This window comes from Dreissena polymorpha, chromosome 2 (assembly GCF_020536995.1).
Source record: "Dreissena polymorpha isolate Duluth1 chromosome 2, UMN_Dpol_1.0, whole genome shotgun sequence".
NCBI classification, from domain to species: Eukaryota; Metazoa; Mollusca; class Bivalvia; order Myida; family Dreissenidae; genus Dreissena; species Dreissena polymorpha.
The window spans coordinates 115,565,447-115,587,225 of record NC_068356.1 but is presented as its reverse complement, the minus strand read 5'-3'; the positions used below and the strand labels follow the sequence as shown (position 1 = coordinate 115,587,225).

The window sequence follows — 21,779 nt, the reverse complement described above, 5'->3', positions numbered from 1 at the left end:
CTTCCTATATACGGGTATATAGGGGTGTGCCGAAAATATGGGGTGTGTTTTTCGAATAAAATTATAGAAATGGGTATGGTTTTGAGCATCTCAGTATAGATATGGGTATTGAAATCAGACATTTGCTTGTATATAAATGCATATAAATTTAAAAGTATCAGTTTCAAAATGGGCATGATAAATTTCATTCTTGTATGTAAATGGGTATCAAAAATATATGGAATTTACAAATAAAAATATATAAGCAAATTCAATAAGTATACTGTATTGATATGATAGAGATAAAAATTTAAGTATCAAATGTGTCAACTTTATCAAATTCTAGTATTGAAATATGTCGAGTTTATCGAAAATCTTGTATTGAAATGGGTCCACTTTCTCAATGGTATCGTATACAAATGGGTCTGCTTAAAAAAAATCTTGTATCAAAATGGGTCTACTTTATCAAAGTTACGGTATCAAAATGGGTCACATTTCGGAAGTCTCAGTGGGACACCCCTACCCTAAAATTTGGGAAGTTACTCCCCCCCCCGGGCTTACGATACTTCATTATCATTTATTATATACCTGTTTAATGCGTTTAACAAAATGCGGGTTGTATCAATCGTTGAAATAAATCCCGTATTATGCTACTCGCTGTTTTCCGATTCCGTATTACAATACTAGCCGGACAACTTCCTTCGACCCATTTAATGACGTCACATTATGCGCACCAAAAATAGGAAACGCCTATTTTATATTTAAACGAAATACATTACGTAGTACATCGTGTGACGTCATTTCTGTGACGAAACACAATAGTTTTATTTAAACTCTCTGGAATTTAAGGACATGCCGGACGTGGTGTTTTAAACAGTAAACTATTTGTTTAAAAAATCGAACGAATGCAAAATGTATTTCGGAGTGTGTGTTTATCAAGCATAAATGTAAATTTCGAAATGATTACAATAAAGTAGTGTTAATTTAAAGTTTCGATGAAGACATGGAAGAATAGAAGTGGAAGTGCATATCGTTTCAACGTTTTTGTTATAAACATTGGATTAAAGTTGTCAACTTCATTTTTTAAAACAATCGATTAACGATGTCATTAAGGTAAGCGTGTCGGAAATCTGTGTTTTCCCTGTTCAAATGTTTACACGTTAATTTACATAAACTGTATTCATACGCGTCTTAAAAAAGCTATGGCGTACCGTTTTAGTCAATATTGATAAAGCAAAAGTATACGATTGTTACCTGTTTTCGTTAGTTGTTGTATTTAATAAAAGGGATATTACGCTAGTCAATTGTTCCAAGTATTTGTATCAGTCTCGTTGCTTGTGCAATTTCGCATCACACTCGAGGCTCCGCCTCTCGTGTGATACGTCATCACACAAGCCACTTGACTTATGCAAACTCTTGGAACAATCGACTAGCGTAATATTCCGTATGTACTACATCTACAATAGTTGATCTCGAGAGTATTTTGAACCATGACCTCTGCCTGATTAACATATGAGTCAAGCGATGGCTTGTCGATTTTAATCCCCAGATAACTGAAGCAATTTTATTTATACCATAAAATAATAATTCTTTTTTTCAGTTTAATTTGTGGTAATGTACCCGTTGCTTTTGTTGATAATCATAAACATCTTGGTCTGACTTTGAGCAGCGATGGCGAATGGAACAAACGTATTAATAATATTTTGTCATCCGTGTCGAAAATCCCCGGATTTATGCGTAAAGCATAAACTCTCAGAGAAAATGTCTCAATCAATCAAATACACTTCATACACATGCGACCATTATTAGAATACGCGTGCATTGTATGGGATGGATGAACTCTGTGCGACAAGGAATTATTAGAGATAATCCAAAACGAAGCCGCGCGTATTTTATCGGTCTAGCTAGATCCGTCTCGCTTAGAAATCTTTATTCTGAAGTTAAATGGCCAAGTCTTGACAAACGAAGAAGTTATCTACAACTAATAAATATTTTTCAAATGCATAACAGTCAATGCCCAAATTACCGTACAAGCCTTCTTTCACAAACAGCTCATTAACAGTCATCTCGAAATCTTAGAAACGCGGAAGACTACATTATATTATCAAGAAGAACTTTAATTTATTCACGCGCGTTCTTATCATCTGCTATAGATCTATGGAATTCCTTACAAATTGATATCCGAAACATTGACACTATTTCAAAATTTAAATCTTCACTGAAATAATTATTTAATTAATGCGACGACAATCCCATGTACTTTTATACCGGAGATAGAAACAATCATCAATTTTACATGCCCGTTTAAGAAATAATTTGAGCAACTTAAACTCAGACCTATATAATAATCATTTAGCTTCCTAAACATCAAATCAGAAAGACCGGTAAAAGATAAGGATGGAAATACAACCATTGGAATAGAACAACAGCTTGAGCGATGGGCTGAATACTTCAATGAGCTATTGAAACGACCAACTCCACAGAATCCACCTAAAATACTTCCTGCTGAAGCTGACCTGCCTATCAACTCTGGACCACCAACAAAAGCAAAAATTAGGAAAGCAATAAAGCAGCTGAAAAATGGTAATGCAACTGGGCCAGATGGAATCCCAGCAAGCAGAAGCTATGAAAGAAGACATAGAGACATCAGTTCAGATGTTCTACCCTTTATTAAGAAAGATCTGGGAAGATGAGGAAATGCCAGAAGACTGGAAGGAAGGATATATTGTCAAAATACCGAAAAAAGGAGATCTTAGTAATTGCGCCAACTATCGAGAAATAACTCTACTTTCCGTACCAGGTAAGGTATTCAACAGGATCATATTGGATAGGATGAAGGATGCAGTGGACCCTCAACTAAGAGATAACCAGGCAGGCTTTAAAAGATATGGCTCATGTGACAGACCAGATTGCCACACTACGCATAATACTTGAACAATCAATAGAGTGGATTTCACCTATATACATAAATTTGGTGGATTATGAAAAGGCATTTGACAGTGTAAATAGAGCAATACTTTGGAAACTTCTTCGACATATTGGAATACCTACCAAATTAATAAATCTAATAAAAGCCTCCTACGAAGGAATGTCATGCAGGGTAATTCATGGAAACCAATTTACAGACAGCTTCCAAGTGAAGACCGGGGTCAAACAAGGGTGTCTCCTATCACCGTTTCTATTTCTGCTAGCAATCGATTGGATTATGAAAACAACTACCTCATTGGGAAGAAATGGAATCCAATGTACAATGTGGACGCAGCTAGAGGACCTAGATTTCGCGGACGATCTGGCACTCCTATCACACCAACACCAACAGATACAAAACAAAACTTCTCTGGAAACCATTTCTGATCAGATAGGACTGAGCATACACACAGGTAAGACCAAGCTTCTAAAAATCAACACTACCAACAACAGCCCATTTACACTTGGAGGAAAGGAACTAGAGGAGGTTGAAGCTTTCACATACCTGGGTAGCATTGTGAACAAGAATGGTGGTACAGATGCTGATGTCAAAGCAAGGATCGGCAAGGCAAGAGCAGTCTTCCTCCAACTCAGAAATATCTGGAACGCCAAAGCAATATCAACACACACTAAACTTAGGATCTTTAATTCAAGTGTTAAATCAGTTTAACTATACGGATAGGAAACATGGAGGACAACAAAAACCACCACACGAAAGGTCCAAACCTTCATTAACAGCTGCCTCAGACGAATTCTTAGGACACACTGGCCAGACCAAACCAAGCAGAAACCTATAGACATACAAATCAAGAAAAGACGATGGGGCTGGATAGGCCATACACTCCGGAAACCAGCAACCAGTATTACCAGGCAGGCCCTAAGTTGGAATCCACAAGGCAAGAGGAAGAGAGGAAGGCCCAATAACTCTTGGAGACCTCATTGAAGACATTGGGATACTAGGCCTCAGCTGGGGAGAAATTGAAGAGGGCACAGGACCGGAGACGTTGGAGAGCAGTTGTTGGCGGCCTATGCCCTGATAGGGTTTAAAGGCCTAAGTAAATACTTCCTAATGTACATCCGGAAATGAGGTCGAAAATGTTGAGTACTACTTTTTTTCATGGTCCTACTTACCGTTTGCAACGAATAGCTCTTTTTACTGCGCTAAGATCTTTTCATCCCCTTAATTGTGAACTGCTTCTTTTTGGTGACCCCTCATTAAATAATGAAAATAACACATTTATTTTTAACGCAGTTCAAAGATAAATAAATACCACACAACAATTTATAACTTAGCTCACAATAATCTGATGCTGGACAGAACTTATTACTTTCATTGCTTTTATCAATATAACTATCATTTATCGTTATTATGATTTTCATTATAATAACTGTAATAATAATTATTATCATTATTGTTATTTCTATTATAATGATAAAAACTAGAACTAAATGACCGAGAACTAACCCTGTACTTTCTGCGAGACTGAATTTAATGCGTTATTTAACTGAGCATAATTATGTGTTTATGTGTCGTATGAACCTGCAGAGAGTAATCCGAACTTCCCTAGAGTGAACAATGTAACATCCTATACGCTGTACATTGACGCTGTGATGTGGCCAATTTTATGTGGGATTTCAGAGTTATGGGGGATAAAAACAACACATTCATTTTAAATGAAGTTCATGGTTATATTAATACCACACAACGATTTATAACTTAGCTAACAATAATCTTATGCTGGACCGGACTTATTACTTTCATTACTTTTATCATTATAACTATCATTTACCGTTATATTATTTATATTATTATTATTAATAATATAATAATAAGTATTATCATTATAATGATAAAAACTAGAACTAACTGACCGAGAACAGACCCTGAACTTTCTGCGGGCGGAATTTAATGTGCAATGTAACTGAGCATAATTATGCGTTAATGTGTCTTATGAACATGCAGAGAGTAATCCCAACTTCCCTAGAGTGAAAAGTGTAACATCATGTCGCTGTACCTTGACGCTGCGATGTGGCCAATGTTATGGGGGATTTGAATGTTATGGGGGATGAAAACAACTCATTCATTTTTAACGAAGTTCAAAGATATATTTATACCACAAAACGATTTATAACTTAGCTAACAATAATCCTATGCTGGACAGGACTTTTTACTTTCATTTCTTTTATCATTATAACTATCATTTACCGTTATTATTATTTACATTATTATTATTATTCTATAATAATAATTATTAACATTATTGTTATTTATATTATAATGATAAAAACTAGAAACCAACTGACCGAGAACTGACCCTAAACTTTCTGCGAGATGGAATTTAATACGTAGTGTAAGTGGGCATAATTATGTGTTTATGTATCGTATGAAAATGCAGAGAGGAGTCCGAACTTTCCTAGAGTGATCAAGTGAACAGTGTAACATCCTGTACGCTGTACCTTGACCCTCGAGTCAGCCAATGACAAATTAACATATGGGTATTTTTTACTGTTGAATTGAGCTGAAAAAAATTAACAGGTCAAAAGAGTTAGATACAATGTGGTAACTGACCAATTATCTGCAACTCATCTTGCTACCAGTTGTTTATAAAGAATATAAATTATATTCGATATTTTACATGACTGTCCCAGTCCTCTAAGCCGAGCGGAACTGTCTTTTTATAAGGATCGGAGTTAGTGGTCGTGTGTCGTATGACTGTCCCAGTCCTCTACTTTTTATTAGGATCGGAGTAAGAGTTCGTGTGTCGTACGAATATATTGTATATCGTTGCAGGAAAACGAATGCTTTCTGTCGTCAGTTGTCAAACGAAAGTACGGTTGATATTCAAATGCATTATTTTGCTCTTTCCAGGATATTGTTTTAGGATGTTCATGCTGCATTAACAAACATAAGTGTATATGAAGTGAAAATACCAAACAATAAAAAAAACGGTTGCGATAGACTCCTATAAACATAGCATATACTGCTAGATGCGTTTTCACATTAATTTGAGTCTACTGGCGGGAAGCAAAGGTTAGTTAAGGTAAAAAGCTAGGTTTGTGTATCGGCGTTAACTTGCTTGTAATAATTGTAAGAGAAGTAAACAATATTCGATTTTTGGTACCAGAGGAAGATTGTAAATTAATTTTATGTAGAATTCCGCTGTTATAATAATATGCTTGTTTAAGATTGCGAGACTTAAATGTTTACAGTGATAAGGTAAATATGCTCGGTTTAATATTTGTAACGATTGTTTGTGCTAAGACTACATGTTTATTAAATTTAACATTGTTAAGTTTACATTTATCGATATAAAGCATTTAATGAATAAGTTAAAAAATGCCAAAATCTGTGAAAAGGCCCCTTTAAGTTTTAATCATTTTGTCTGATTTGGATTCGTTTATAAAATGACGGCTGAGATTGATGTCTTGAGCAGACAAGCAGCATGGCAGACAGTTTATTCACACAAATACAAAATTACATCGTCTTCCTACTTAAATATGCACATTGTTTTCTGTCACGTAAATCGGTATAATGACATAACATTACATAACATAAAATAATCATTTAAGAATACAAATACAAATACACAAAATCGATGGTATGATCAGAATCATTTTTTTATTCAATATAAACATACAATGTATACATGTATATGATCATACAACTAAGTAATATCTTGTAGCAGCAATAATGTTTAAACATGTCATACAAGATATGCTAATATTTTTTTTTGACCTTGTGGTTTCCTTTTGATTAAAAAAAGAGAAAAGGTTAATTATGTATTATTTTTCTTTGGAAGGATGTGGAAAAAAAAGTAACAAAAAAAAAACAACAGAAAAGTTATGATAAGGATGAGTTGCATAGAGTGAAAGAAAGCATACTGGACATGTTTATGAAAGTTTAATGTGTTTCCATTTTTGTTCAAATATATAAAGTTTGTCATTGTTTAGGGCAATTTCTTTTTCAATTTGAATCTTCAGTTTTAAATAATTGATAAGACAGTTCATTGAAGGTCTTTGTTTTCTGTATTTCATGCTGAATATAAAATATTTCATTAATATAATTATGTAATTCACAACGTTTTTGTATTTTAAAGGTAATAACCCCTAAACTGATATCTAAGAGAGATAGTTTAACAATTAATTGTTGTTTCTCTAGAAAGGTTGTCAATTGATTCCATAGAGGTTGAATATGTTTACACTCCCAGAAAAGGTGTTCTATTGTTTCAATATGTTCACTACACATATCACATAGATTCGTGTTGGATAGGTTGCATTTAAAAAGATGTTTATTTGTAGCTATGATTCTCTGGATGTATTTATATTGAAAGTTTCTCATGTGTGCTATCAGTAGTTGATTTATATGGCATAACAAATATTTGTTTCCAATTAAATTCTTTTTCTCCAAGAAGGTTTTGCCATTTAGTTTGAGCTTTAGAGATTTTGGCAGGATTTTTAATTTGAAGTGTGTAAAATATTTTGTTCGTTTTTGTTTGTTTTGCAATTATGTTTTCTACGAATGTTTTTTGAGTACATGGTGTGTTATTTGTATTGGTTACAGCTTTAATATGTATGGGTATACTTTTGATCAATGTGTAGTACATCAGGAAATTACTTGTAGGTATTCCGAATATGTAGCATAAGTTACCAAAAGAATAGAAGTCGTTTATTCTGAAGTCGTACAATTGATCTACATATTTTATGTTTCGTTCGAACCAATGTTTATAGAATAACTGTTTTATTGTTAGTAGTTATGTCTTTATTGTTCCATAGAATGATTTTACTGTTTATTTTGGTTTCTAAATTATGAGTAACTTTACACCATGCCGATAGAACATTCGATAGAAATATGTTTTTGGTTGAAATTTCATCTAAGATATTATTGTCGATATTACATTCAAAAAGTAAGGAGTCACCATATTTTTTAAAAATGTTCTGGTAGAATAATTTCCATTTACTCGTATTCGTATTATCTAAATATCTTTTAACCCAACTGCATTTGATTGCATTCAGGAATGAATCTATATCCGTTAGTCTGATACCTCCATTTTCTACTGATTGAATTAATTGAGTTCGCTTAATTTTATCAGGTTTACCGTCCCATATGAAATTAAATATTTCTGATTTTATATCTTCAATAATATCATTTGGTGGGTTTGGGAGGACTGTTAGTGTATAAATTAATTTAGGGAGTGCAAACGTTTTCAACACGGTGTTTTTTCCAATTAATGTGAGTTTACGATGCTGCCATGATTTTAAGCAATTTTTAATTTGTGTAGCTTTGGTAATATGTTTTTTTAAATTGTTTCATTTTCATTGTTTGTAAAGGTTATTCCTAACGTTGTGGCTTCATCTGATGTTAAGTTGAATTTCATTTCTTTTTTAAGATGAATATTGCTTTGTTTAAATTTACCTACTCGTAGCACAGTTTATTTACTTTTGTTTAGCTTAAGACCCGATGCCATTCCAAAAAGGGTTAGCGGTTCTATAAGAGTATCGAATGAGTCACTACTGTCATTTAAAAAATAAGTTGCATCGTCAGCAAATAGGGACTGTTTTATTTCTTCGTCAGGTTCTAGCGATATTCTCTTTATATGTTTCTTTGAATGGATATAGTGTGATAGATACTCGATGCATATAATAGTGAGGATGAGAGTGGACATCCTTGTCTTACCCCTCGTTCGATGTTGAAACAGTTTGAGAAAAAGCCATTGTTAATTATTATACTGTTAATATCGGTAAAAATAGTTTAACCCATTTAATTAGACTTTCACCGAAATTCATATTTTCTAAGCAAGAGAACATAAACGAATGGTCTAGTGAATCGAAAGCCTTTTCGAAGTCTGCAAAGAAAATGAGGGCAGAATTGTTTGGTTGGTTGAAATAATTTATGCATTCTTGTATCAGACGTACGGATGTAACGTCCTTTAATGAAACCAGATTGAGATCTTGAAATGATTGATGGTAATATTTTTTTGATTCTATTTGATATTTTTAGTTGCAATTTTATAATCATTGTTCAGTAAACTAATCGGGCGCCAGTTTGATAAGGATTCTAGTTTTTTTCCAGGTTTTGGAATGAGTGATATACCTTGATTTTTGTAACGTAGTTAAGTTTTCGTTGTTAAATTAATAGTTAAGCGAATTAATTAAATTTGTTTAATATCATTCCAGAATATTTTATAAAATTCGATTGTGATGCCATCAGATCCTGGACTTTTTTTATTTTGCATTTCCTTAAGTGCTAATCCACATTCATATTCATTAAGTAATCCTTCGCACAGTTGTTTTTCCTCTTGATTTAAAGCATGATGTGTATGTTTAAAGAGGGTGTTATTTTCAACATGTTTTCGTTTATAGAGGGTATCGAAAAATAAACGTTCTTCTAGTATTTGAGGTCTGTTTGTTATATCTTCGCCATTGACTGCTAACTTGTGCACAGTATTTTGTTCACTTCTACGTTTTTCGATGTTTGCGAAGTATTTTGTATTTTTTTCATTGTTTTCAACATGCTGTGCACGTGCTCGTAGTATAATTCCATTGAGATGTGTATGATAAATTCCTTCTAATACTTGTTTTTTGTTATGTTATTTCATTTTCAATGTCTTTGGTATCGTTTGTGTTTGTTTCATGTAATTGTTTTTCAAGTGTTTCAAGGATTTTGATGGTTTCAGTTTCAAGGTTGCGTGTTTCTTTTTGTTTAAATGATGTGTATCTTATTGTTGTGTTACGTATATTTCCTTTAATTACTTCCCACAAGGTGTTTGGGTTCGCATCTTTATTATTTTGAACTGTATTTAATATTTCTTGCTTTATTTGCAGTTGGTATTGTGTATCTGATAAGATGCTGTTATTAATTTTAAAGTATCATGGGCCTCTTTCAGGTTGTATTTTGTGTAGTTTAAGTTCACCTAGAGAGTGGTCAGTCATGAATCCTTGTTTTATGTTATATGTATCAATAATGTTGCAAAGCGACTCAGCTATTAAAAAAAGTCTAATCTAAAAAATATTGTTGGTTTTGTGTTTGAGTTCCAGGTGAATTTGCTTTCGTTTTGATATAATGTACACCAGATGTCTATCATATAGTAGTTTTCAATTATGTTCATATTTTAAGGATGGGTATAAAGGTTTCCCTTCTTTTTATCTAATAATGGGTTAAGAAAAGTAGTGAAATCACCACCGACTATAATGTTTTTATCTTGGTTATTAATTATAAAGGATTGTAATGTTTCGTAAAATGTGGAATCATCTATGTTAGGGCCGTAAACATTGATTAATGTTAGTTGTGTTTCGTGTATTATGATATCTATACTTGCTTGTCTGTCAATTATTATTTCGTTAAAGTTATCGACTGTGATCCCTATATTATTTTTATTAGAAAGGCAATTCCTTGTGTATTAGTATGTTGTCCACTAAGATAGATGTCTCCGTCCCATTCATCTTTTAAAGTTCGTGCTTAAGTATGTGTCAAGTGACTTTCTTGTAATAGGCATATACTATTTTTTTTGCGTCTAACCATTTGAAATTTTTTTATGCGTTTTTCTTTATTGTTTAGCCCTTTGACATTCAAAGTACATAATTTAATCATTTAAAGATGTGGAGTGTGATGTAAATGATAATTCGTGTGTGCTTGTCCAGTTAGTTTCTATTTTAAAACATGTCCAGTTTGTTACTATTATATGATTTAGAATGTCCATGCATACAAACAAAAATAGAAAACAAAAATTAGGGATACAAAAAAATGAATAATCCATAGAAATGAAGAAGAAAAAAACACAATGAACCACTGGTCCCAACTAAAAAACAAACATAATAAACGAAGAAAAACATAAAAGTGAAAATGACAATGAGTGTAATCATGTTAAGCTTGGCTAAACATTACAAAGATAAGAGAACATAATTATGCAATCAGTATATAGTTAATTTTTTATAATTATCTTTCGAAAAGTTAGGTTTAAAATTTAAAAAAAATTCATAGTATTTTTAAATGCAGATATCAATCAATATAATGTTATTCAAATTTATTGAGTTGATTTATTTTTAAAATAAGTACAAATGAAATGACAGGTTCTATTTGAGTTAATATTGTGGACCAAAGGTACACATGCTATTTATGGAATAGATATGCATATTAATTATATAGCTGCATAGGCATATTTATATAAACACAAAAGTTGGTTTTGTTTTGTATAATAAATATAATTATATAAACAAACAAGGGAAAGCAAAAACATTGTTAATGCAATTCATATATACATGTGAACATATTTAATAGTTTTGATTTAGTATTGTAATTAGGATTATACAAAGAGTACAAAAGATATAATTATATAATCAAAACAAGGGAAGGCAATTTTTTTTAATGTTTTGCATAAATACTATTAAATTAGTTTTGATTTTGTATTATCATTATGATTATGTAAAAGATACAAGAGAAAAGAAAAATTTGTCAAGCGTGTTACTATTTCTTATAGTTGTGTAAGCAATCTTCATTTAAGCATTCAAGAATACAATGGAAGCAATGATATTTTGTCAGACAGTGTAGTTGTACATCTCAAAGATTCACTTAACACTTAAATAAGCTTCATATAAACGCGAACATGAAGCAAGAGGTATGCAATATAAAGACAGAAAGTCTAACTGAAAAGTGTTAAATAAAAACACACAGATGATCTTAGGTTTAGGCACTCTTAATACATTCAAAACTTAATATATTTTCACATAGGCAATTTGAATGGAATCCTTGGCATTGAAGGTATCTGAGTGTATAAGTTGTTTAGTATGTGGTAACTCTGAATGATCAGAATCATATTACTATAAGAATCATATTGCTGATAACAAAAGAATCTGAATTTCATGAAACTAATTACTTGTGGAATATATTCAGTTGGGTTGATATAAAAGTACGGCTAATGTATTTTTTCTTAGATCAGTTTAGCACCGGCATATGGATATGAAATGGTATTCATGTTCAAATAAAAGTAATTACAACATCAACACTAAAGAAAATTTCGTGGAATGCTAGTCTGAGCGTATCTTTCAGTTTGGATTCTCAAAGGGAATGCCGACACTCTTTATCTTACAAAAATACGTGCATATATCTAGGAAGTAATCATCATTACCTTAACCGGTCTGGTCGTTGGGGTGAAATGAGGGACGACGATACTGAAATCTTCCTACATTTTGGCATTCAGGTCTGTTATATGCTGATAGGAGAATTTCATCCATGGGAAAGGATGTATTTCACATTGTCTTTTCTTTTCACGGCCTCGACGGCGACCTCCCTCTAGCGTGCCTTGGACAACAGTATTGCACAGAGAGTCTTTCCCCTGGAGACATGTCCAAACCAAGCCAGCTTTCGTCGTTTGACGGTCGCCAAAAGGGGCTCTTGTGGGCCAACAAGTGCTGCAGTCATGTTCCGGACGACCTCGTTGGTCTACTGCTCCGTGTAGGAGATGTGAAGCAGTTGTCGGAGACATTTGTGTTTAAATGCCTGTGTTCTGTGTCCGCATGAAGCGTCCAGGTGGTCTCGCAGCCGAACAGTAGGATAGAGACTACGAGGAACTTGTAGAGATTCTACTTTGTGTGGAAGCTAATGGAACTGCTCGTCCACAACCTGCTCAGTCTGGTCATCGTTTTAATAACGTTTATTACAATCATTTAAAGATTGTAAGTAAACAATTTGAATAATTATATTTTTAAACAAATAATATATATTTTTAACGAAACTGTTCACATACATGGGATATCTACATAATTTGCCATAAACAACAACATTACACGTATTCATTTTAAAATGAAGCATTGTTTAGAAAAGTTTAAATGTATGCGTTCAGTATCATTTGACTTTGTGAAACCACATACTTCTGAAGCACATCTTAATATAGAGCCCATAACAGAGTCAAACAACTGACAAGATATAATTGGTTAAATGTCAGAGTCATTGCATTTGATGTTTTCATGGCTTTAAGAGCTTTACCAACCACATGTTTCAGGTTTACTTTAAAATTTCTTGTATAATTATAACACAAAATACGGATTAAGATTATTACACAACATTCGGCGGGATCTTACATTCATTTTATTTTGCAATGTTTAGATGTTTAAATAGCTTCTCATTTTGTGTTTGCAATACATGCAACGTCAATTTTATCTGCTCTAGTTCTTGCATAACATTTTTAGGAAATGCTTTCAGTTGAGAAATACCGAGCTCTTCTAGAATTTTAGTAATAGGAGTAACAACAACAAGTCCTCCTGCTGTTAATCCTCCCTCAACAAGCCCGATGCAAACGGGCTCACCAGTTTCTTCATCTTTTACAAACACGGGCGATCCAGAGTCGCCAAAATCAGCGAAAGCTTCTTGCTTTGGTCGAACTAAGAATTGGTTGTATAAAGTTATCCGCAGATGATCATAATCCCAGGTATGTTTATCTGTGCGAACAACATTAGGCGCACGCATTTCAATGGTACCCTCTGTGAAATCAGTGACGCTTCCAACTTTGAAACAGCGGTTGTTTGTATTAAATCTAGTGGGTCCACAAGTTTTGCCCGATGCAAACGTGTAGTCAGATCCATCGGCTGTAAGAAACAAACAGGAGTCTAAATTAATGACAATACAGAATATAGGTCGCTTATCATCAACAGGTAAAACAATTATTATGTGCATACTTTGGGATATTATGTAAATGGAAGTTTTTACAATAATATACATATGAAACCAAAAACAACGCAACCCTAAGGTTAGGCGACTTTTAACCGCATGGACATGATCGGATCAAACTTAGTACAAGACCAACATACGATGTCGCACACCAAATATAACACCCATTGGGGTTTCAGAAATGTGATCCATGGGGTGTCGTAAATTTAACAGCTCGAGCATGATTTAAATAAAGCAGAAGAAAACCAATGTTACACACCAAATATTTAAACCCTGACCCTTGCGGGTTTAGAGAAGACGATTCATTAATTTATCTAATTTCTATTAAGTCTTTATAAATCAGTGCAGCCATGAGGCGTGGCAATTATTGATCCCAGGCAAATGATTTTAACAAACTAAGCCCAGAATCATTATCAGATGTGACATGCCGGGGAATTGTTTTAACAAACTTAGCGGTGGACAATTACAACATGTGAAATTGCAAATAACTAACATCAGGGCCTTGAAGTTTCAAAGCCGAAGATTAAAAAAGGTTTTCAAAGTACACAGGGCATTAGTCTAACGAAATAGTTAGAGAACCAAGTATGATATTAAACACCTCATCTTGTGATTTCAGAGAAAAGTTTTAGTTATGAACTATTTAAGTCTGTAGAAAATCGTGTAACATATGGGCAAGGCCAGTTTTTATCATATAATAATGTTTTTGTCGAACTTGATTGAGAACCATCCTAATATATTGAATGCTAATTACCTCACATCTCGACCTTGCGGTTTTAGAGAATTAGTTGTGTAAAGTTTACTATATACATACAAGGAAAACAAGTAACCGCCAGAACGGCGCCAAATTGGGCCAAGGGGGGCATTTTGGAGGACCGTCATACATTGCCACGCACCAAATATTAAACACGTAAACCTTGCAGTTTCAGAGATGAAGATTTAAATTAATACTATTAGAGTCTATATTAAGCATTTAACTTCTGGGGCATTGCTAGTTTTGACCCCGTCTACATGATGTCAACAACCTTAGCAGCGGATCGCTATACGATGCGAAATAACAAACCTCTTGACCTTCAGTGTCAGAGACGTTTATTTTTTTATATATAATTTTAACTTAATTCGAACAAGGAAAAGAGCGTGATTTGAACTAACTTGGTAGAGGGCTAGAATACGATGTTACACCAAAATTAACCTCAGACCCTTGTAGTTTCAGGGAAAAAAACTTAGTTATTTACGAACCATCATATGATGTCAAATGCAAAATACAAAACCTCTAAGCTTTGCGGTTTCAGAGATTTTGTTTAGTTTCCTCTACATATGAAGAAAACACATTAATCACACGACGCTGCCAATTTTGACCCAAACGGAAATTTTCAGAACAAACTTTGGACCACCATAAGATGTTTCACACCAATTTTTAAACCCGTACCCCTTACTGATTCATAGAATTTTTTATGAGTCATAAGTCTATATAAATAATGTTACCCATTGGGTGTGGCAAGTGTTGATGCCATGGACATGAGTTGTGCGTTTGTTCGAACTTTATAGAGGACCACTCGACGAAATTACACACACAATACTAATACTAAATTCCTTACTCACATACTGAACGATGAACCAACACAGTATTTTAACAATTGTTCATTCCAATTTGAGATAGAAAAAACTTAATAGAGGGAAACTATACGCTACTGTATAAGTCTATATAAATTATTTGACATCTGGGGCGTTGCAGGTTCTGACTCAAGGAATCTCAATAACAATAACACACGAAGGATACACGTAAGTAACATTGCAGTAAAAGATGAGTAACTGTGGCCATGTTTAATAATGTTACATACAGTGTTAAATAACCTAGTGGTGTCAATGAAGATTTGTATAGTTCTTTGATTTATAATCAAAATAAATATTATGACGCCTGAGCGTGGCCGACTATGACGCCAGGGGCATAGTTTGAACCAATGATATAGAGAACACCATACACTACCAAACCTATAAGCCATTATATAGAGAAGAGTACCTAAGGGTATTTATTTCTAACAAATTTTGAAGACGACCACCATACTGGCCCAATATAAAAGTTACATGTAACTGTGTAAGACCCGTTCGGTTGTTTCATGGATACTATATTCGTTTATATAAATTATGTGACTCCAGGGACATGATATGAACATACATAGTAGAGGACATCAAGACAATATTACACAACAAACATTAGAGCTATACTTGGGGTTAAAGAGAATAAGATTTTTTAAGTTTTCGTTCTTAATTCTATTTGTTGTTCCAGTTATATACATATGCAGAACGATATGAAAAGCATTGAAAAAGAGTCACCCAAGGATCATTCCAGTGAAGTTACCTTAAAATATGTAAAGGGATATATGAAAGGAACAAAACGTTAATGCACCTTAAGCACGCACTAAAGTACAAGGTGTACTAAAAGCTTCCCATGAGAACAATGAGAGCTTAACAATTCTAATATGTGTACGTGCACTAAATTCTTTTTATCTTTCATTTTATTCACTTCTTTGAAGTAGATCTAACCTTCAGAAAAATATAAACATTTCTGCAATTCATATTCTCACTCTCTGAAATTCTGTCATAGCAATTCCGAAACATGGTCAACTGTTTTATCATACAATTTGTTGATACAAAATCATGCATCACCTCAATTGCAAAGAATATTTACATATGCTTTAAATTAAATTTATATTTTCATACAAAATAACTTACAGTTGGAAAGTGATCTTGGTGTTGGAAATTTCCCGCTATCTGGATGTCTCTTTTCTATCTGTATTAACGCAATTTCAATTCCTGTTTCTGAACTTTTCCCTTCCTTATAAATAACTTCAACTATTTGTCCGAACTGATTGAACTCGCCATTGATTCTGGAGGGTTGATAAATACATTTTTTGGATGGATTTATTTTTTCCCATAAAAGTCTTCCACTCTCCGATTTACAATCTTCCATCTCAGTAGCACTAATTGCAACATGGGCACACGTTATACCACAAATACCATATGATGGATGTTCAATAAATACACCAAGTGTTCCCGTTTGATGACCTTCGATTTTACAACCCATTCTTACTTTATTAAGTAAAACATCAGCGTGGTTAATATATGGGGTAAATCTTCCTTCTCGAACTTCCACATTTATGCCGTTATATGATTTTTTAAAAGGCTCTTCGTCAATAGGTATGAATCCCTTAGCATGAACATACAATACTAAACACGGTTCTCTTTTAGAACCTTCAATTGGTTTGTTTGAACCGCCTCGGAATTATATTAAGATATTTATGTTGTTGCATTAAATCGTCTGCATTATTTGATATACATTCTTTGAGTCTTTCAATGTCCTTGTCATTTTCTTTGAAGTCATCAGTTATAGCTACGTCATCTTCATGAATGTCTAAAGAAACTGTTTTAATAATAGTTTCTACATCAAAGTCGACGAGGTGCTGATGAATATCAATGATGTTACTTTTGACTGTCAGTACAAATACAATATTTTCCTCATTTCCAACTTTGTATGCAGGATAGGCATCTATTATTTCGCTTACTTGTAAAAAACGTGTACAAATGCTTTTGCAAAATGCTTGAAGATGTTTCGATGTTCGACCATGTGTAAAACACAACTCACGAAGGCGTGTTTTCGTATCGATGCTATAATATAAAAAATAAAAAAGTAAATTAGGTATACATTAGTTATTGAACGAAGCGATCAGAATAATTTTGTTTTTCTTTTTTAAGGTAAGCTGAAATTGCACCTCTTACTTTAATTCCAGCCCAATCGAGGTCTAAATATATGGTAAACATTGAGCAAACTATAGTCAGTATTAGCGTTTTTGATCGTAAACGTATATTATTGTACCATTAATCAATGGACGCAACATTCATTGTAGAAAGTTCAATCAAAACATAAATTTGCTTCAAATTAAATGTATTTCTGTCTAAGCAATATAAATGTACCCATGCCTGTGTTATAACTGTAATGTTATCATATTACTACGATAGTGTATAATTTTGTTCGTCATTTTAAAGTTGAGCTAGTCTTTTTTATTCAAATAGTGATGTACATAAGCACATACTCGAGCAGTAAAAACATTTTCGCATACGAAGTATCTTTCATTATAACTACCCTTACGGAACAGCCATATTTTTCCCCGATTGTGCTTTCACGATTCAATTAAGTAAATACAAACAATTATTCAAGATAAGCCCGAATTTAATGTACTTTTTAATAAAAACGAGATAAAATAAGGGAATAAATAAAGGTTTCTTACACATAAGCATCCTTTCTCATAGACAATCGCGGAAACAATACGTTTGGCATCGTTAAATAATGACATGATTCAATATTGAAAACATAATCAATATAATGTACTTAACAATTTAAAATGCATATTATCGGAAATACAAAGACAATCGCCTCTGTTGTTTCAACGCATCTCTTAAAGACTTTTTTCAGAGAGGATGAGCGTACGTCATTCTTACAAAATAAAGCACTCTTTAAGCAACACAAAGAATGATTCCGATATATAACAATTGAAAGAAATTAAGGAAAATGGAATAAGCAAGCAAAGTTGAAACCGTGTACTTGTTCACTTTATTCCCAAGATCGACTGGTGTTGTTTGTTCAAGGGAGATAGCTCTTAATTCTGTATCCCCTTTCACAACTTTCTTATCTGCAAGTAAAATAAAAAACAAGTTTCCTTTAATTTGTCAAAATTGAAAAGTGGTATTGAGCCAAATATTATGAATCAAATCATTATGAAAATTTAAAGGCCAAGTTAAGACGTTTAGTCCTAGGAATCAACCAGACATATGTAAGCTTTGTTTGAAGAATCATAAGTAAGTATGCCTTTTGCAACTCTGTTTGTAGAAATTAGTCTTCACAAATTAATGCACTAAGAATACTATTGTTTTTCTCATCATTACTTTGTTAACACAAAACTTGGTAATGCTGAAACCGCCAGGCATACAACTTTCATATTGGCATATATGTTTAACACCTGTTAGAGGATATATTTAGAAATGTGTCTGATAAAAAAGAGTAAAAACAGTTATATCAGGCTTAACTGGTCTAAATACATCGGCGAGTAAGAATAATTTTAATATTTATATCATTTAAGCGTTGGTGTGATAATTTAAAACATAAATATATAGAAAAACTGAAGCTCAGGAGAGAAATTATTGTCAGGTAAAGACCATTACGAAGCTTTATAAGTAGGTAGTATTGGGGCCGACTTATTTTTATGCTACAAATAATTTCTCAGCAGTTATATTTTTTTCATGCATATCAAGGGTCTTTAACAATCCCATGTGGTTGATAGCTAAGTGCATGTGTAAATCACCTGATGTTCGCGCATCGGCCACGTTTTATTTCAAAGACCAATAACATACATACACAATATTGTTTTCATATATGGTACGTGCTTATTTATACCCGATATGATATAAAACACATGATAGTATACAGATACTTTGGTCTGGATCGCGCCAAGGAACACAAACACATTTGGCTTTTTGTGATTGATTTCTTTTTTTCTTCTTTTTAATCCTACTAATGCCGTGACCAGGAACAGTTTGCATTTTTTTTGTCAAATATTTAATATATTTTCAGATTCTTGTTTGAATTTTTTCCCTCCTCAACCCCAACTTTTTAAGGACAACAATCTGACATATATATGTTAAACCTGCAAAACCACACACTTAACCTCGAATTAACCACAAACCATATATATATATATATATATATATATATATATATATATATATATATATATATATATATATATATATATATATATATAGTAATATAAGTAAAATGTAATAATCCAGATTGTGAATATTATATAATAAAAGTAAAAACACGTGTCTGGGATTTTAAATATATATTGATTTTGACGTTGTAATATATTGTATTATGCCCTGATGAGCTATGCGAAACGCGTTGGCTAAATCAATATATATTTAAAATCCCAGACACGTGTTTTTACTTTTATTATATATATATATATATATATATATATATATATATATATATATATATATATATATATGGTTGAGAAATATAATGAAACAGCAACGAATAAACTTTCAAAAACACTGGATCCTATGAGGATACAAGAACAATTAGAAATAAGTATATAGCTATATGAGACAAAAATTGTTCAAACAGTGTAAACAATTTGTATCTTATACCCTAGCGCTTTCGATTATACGTCATCTTCTGGGGTGTTTAAGAGATATGAGTTTATTAATCATCAGTGCAATTGCACAATCGCACCATTGTCTAAAGCACATGGTTTAAATAGCGGAAAGTTGTTCCTGTTGCTGCGGTTTTTAACAAGAATGGCCTTAAATAGAAACATTGAAATATACCGTGCTTTTTATGCTTGTATGGTTTGTGATTATTTCGGGGTTAATTGTGTTTAATGCTTTTAACAAAATACAGGTTGTTTCAATCGTTGAAATAAATCTCGTATTATGCTACTCGCTGTTTTCCGATTCCGTATTATCATACTAACCGCACTACTTTCTTCGACCCAATTAATGACGTCACATTACGCGCACCGAAACTACGAAACCCCTATTTAATATTACGAAATATTTGACGTAGTACATCGTGTGACGTCATTTCTGTGACGAAACACAATAGTTTTATTTAAACTCTCTGGAATTTAAGGACATGTGGGACGTGGTGTTTTTTTACAGTAAACTATTTGTTTAAAACATCGAACGAATGCAAAACGTATTTCGGAGTGGGTGTTTATCATGCATTAATGAAACTGTAAATTTCGATAGGAATACAATAAAATTGTGTCGTTTAATCTAAGATTCGATAAAAACATTGGAAGAATAGAAGTAGAAGTGCATATCGTTTTAACGTTTTTGTTATAAACATTGGATTAAAGTTGTCAACTTAATTGTTATAAAAATTGGATTCATGATGTAATTAAGGTAAGCGTGTCGGAAACATGTGTTTTCCCGGTTCAAATGTTTACACGTTAATTTACATAAACTGTATTCATACGCGTCTTAAATAAACTATGGCGTACCGTTTTAGTCATTGTTTAGTCAGTTTTGTTAAAGCAAAAAAATACAAGTGTTAACTGTTTTCGTTAGTTATTGTATATAATAAAAGGAATAATACGCTAGTTAATTGGTTAAAAAATTTGTATCAATCTCGTGGCTTGTGCATTTTCGCATCACACTCGAGGCTCCGCCTCTCGTGTGATACGTCATCACACAAGCCACTCGACTGATAAAAAGTCTTAGAACAATTATCTAGCGTAATATTCCGTATGTATTATATTGCTGATTGTTTATCAGTTTAGTTTGGTTATTGCAAAAAAAACACCAGATGGTTACACAATAATTCGATATTAATTATGGTACATAGCATATATGAATACTCGGTCTTGAAATGTAAGTCGAGTAGGTAGATTCACACACAATAAAAATAAGGTCAGTATCTGACCGTGTTTCGGAAAGAAATTTGGGTAAAGTGTTATTTTAAAGAAAATACTTAGTCCATGGCCCATAGCTTGGTAAAAAAGCAAGAGGGCCATGGGCCCTTAGGCGCTCATCTGAGATCCAAAGGAACTTAACTATTCTGGGAAGGTGGAGTTCAAAATAATAGAAGTACTTCATGAAACATAAATATTATCATGAGTTTCACAAGAAGAAATTTGCTCGCGCCTGGAAACCATGCTCTTCAGAGCACCGGAACCATTTTCAAACTAAATCAAGATATTATAGGAACATATGTTCTCAGCATGTTTCATTGAGATTGAACTAAATGTGACTTATAGAGAGTTCACAATGTTTCACTATAGCAATACAAATTAATCTGCCACCCACCTCAGGGCCTTGCTTTTAAACAAACTGACTATTTTCAGACTCACCTTGCAATGATATTTCCAATTGAAACAACAATCAACCCTAGTTAAAACTTCAAATCTTTCTACCGACCTCATTGATAAACTGTGTGCCTTAACAATTTGTATTCCACTCTTATCAGTCTTAAGGTCTTTGATGTGAGTTCCCAGTTGGGGCCTATTTCTTGGGACTAAGGGATCATCACATTACCATTTCAAAAGGCATCAATGAATACTACTGTACCAGAACAATGCAGGCACAGTCAATAGAGAATTTATAAGTTGCTGAT

General features: G+C 33.0%; 1 protein-coding gene across 1 annotated transcript in view; it reads right to left on the bottom strand.

The window, feature by feature from the left end:
• Positions 1-6,387: 6,387 nt before the first annotated feature.
• LOC127868607 (phosphoinositide 3-kinase adapter protein 1-like) overlaps positions 6,388-21,779 on the bottom strand; it is a 72,272-nt gene continuing 56,880 nt past the window's right edge. Inside the window, exons 19-21 of the mRNA XM_052410480.1 lie at positions 18,204-18,291; positions 16,337-17,269; positions 6,388-13,524 (exon numbers count right to left, since the gene is read on the bottom strand). Of these exons, the coding sequence (XP_052266440.1) occupies positions 16,858-17,269; positions 18,204-18,291 (500 nt within the window). The 3' untranslated portion in view covers positions 6,388-13,524; positions 16,337-16,857. The remainder of the gene's footprint in view (positions 13,525-16,336; positions 17,270-18,203; positions 18,292-21,779) is intronic.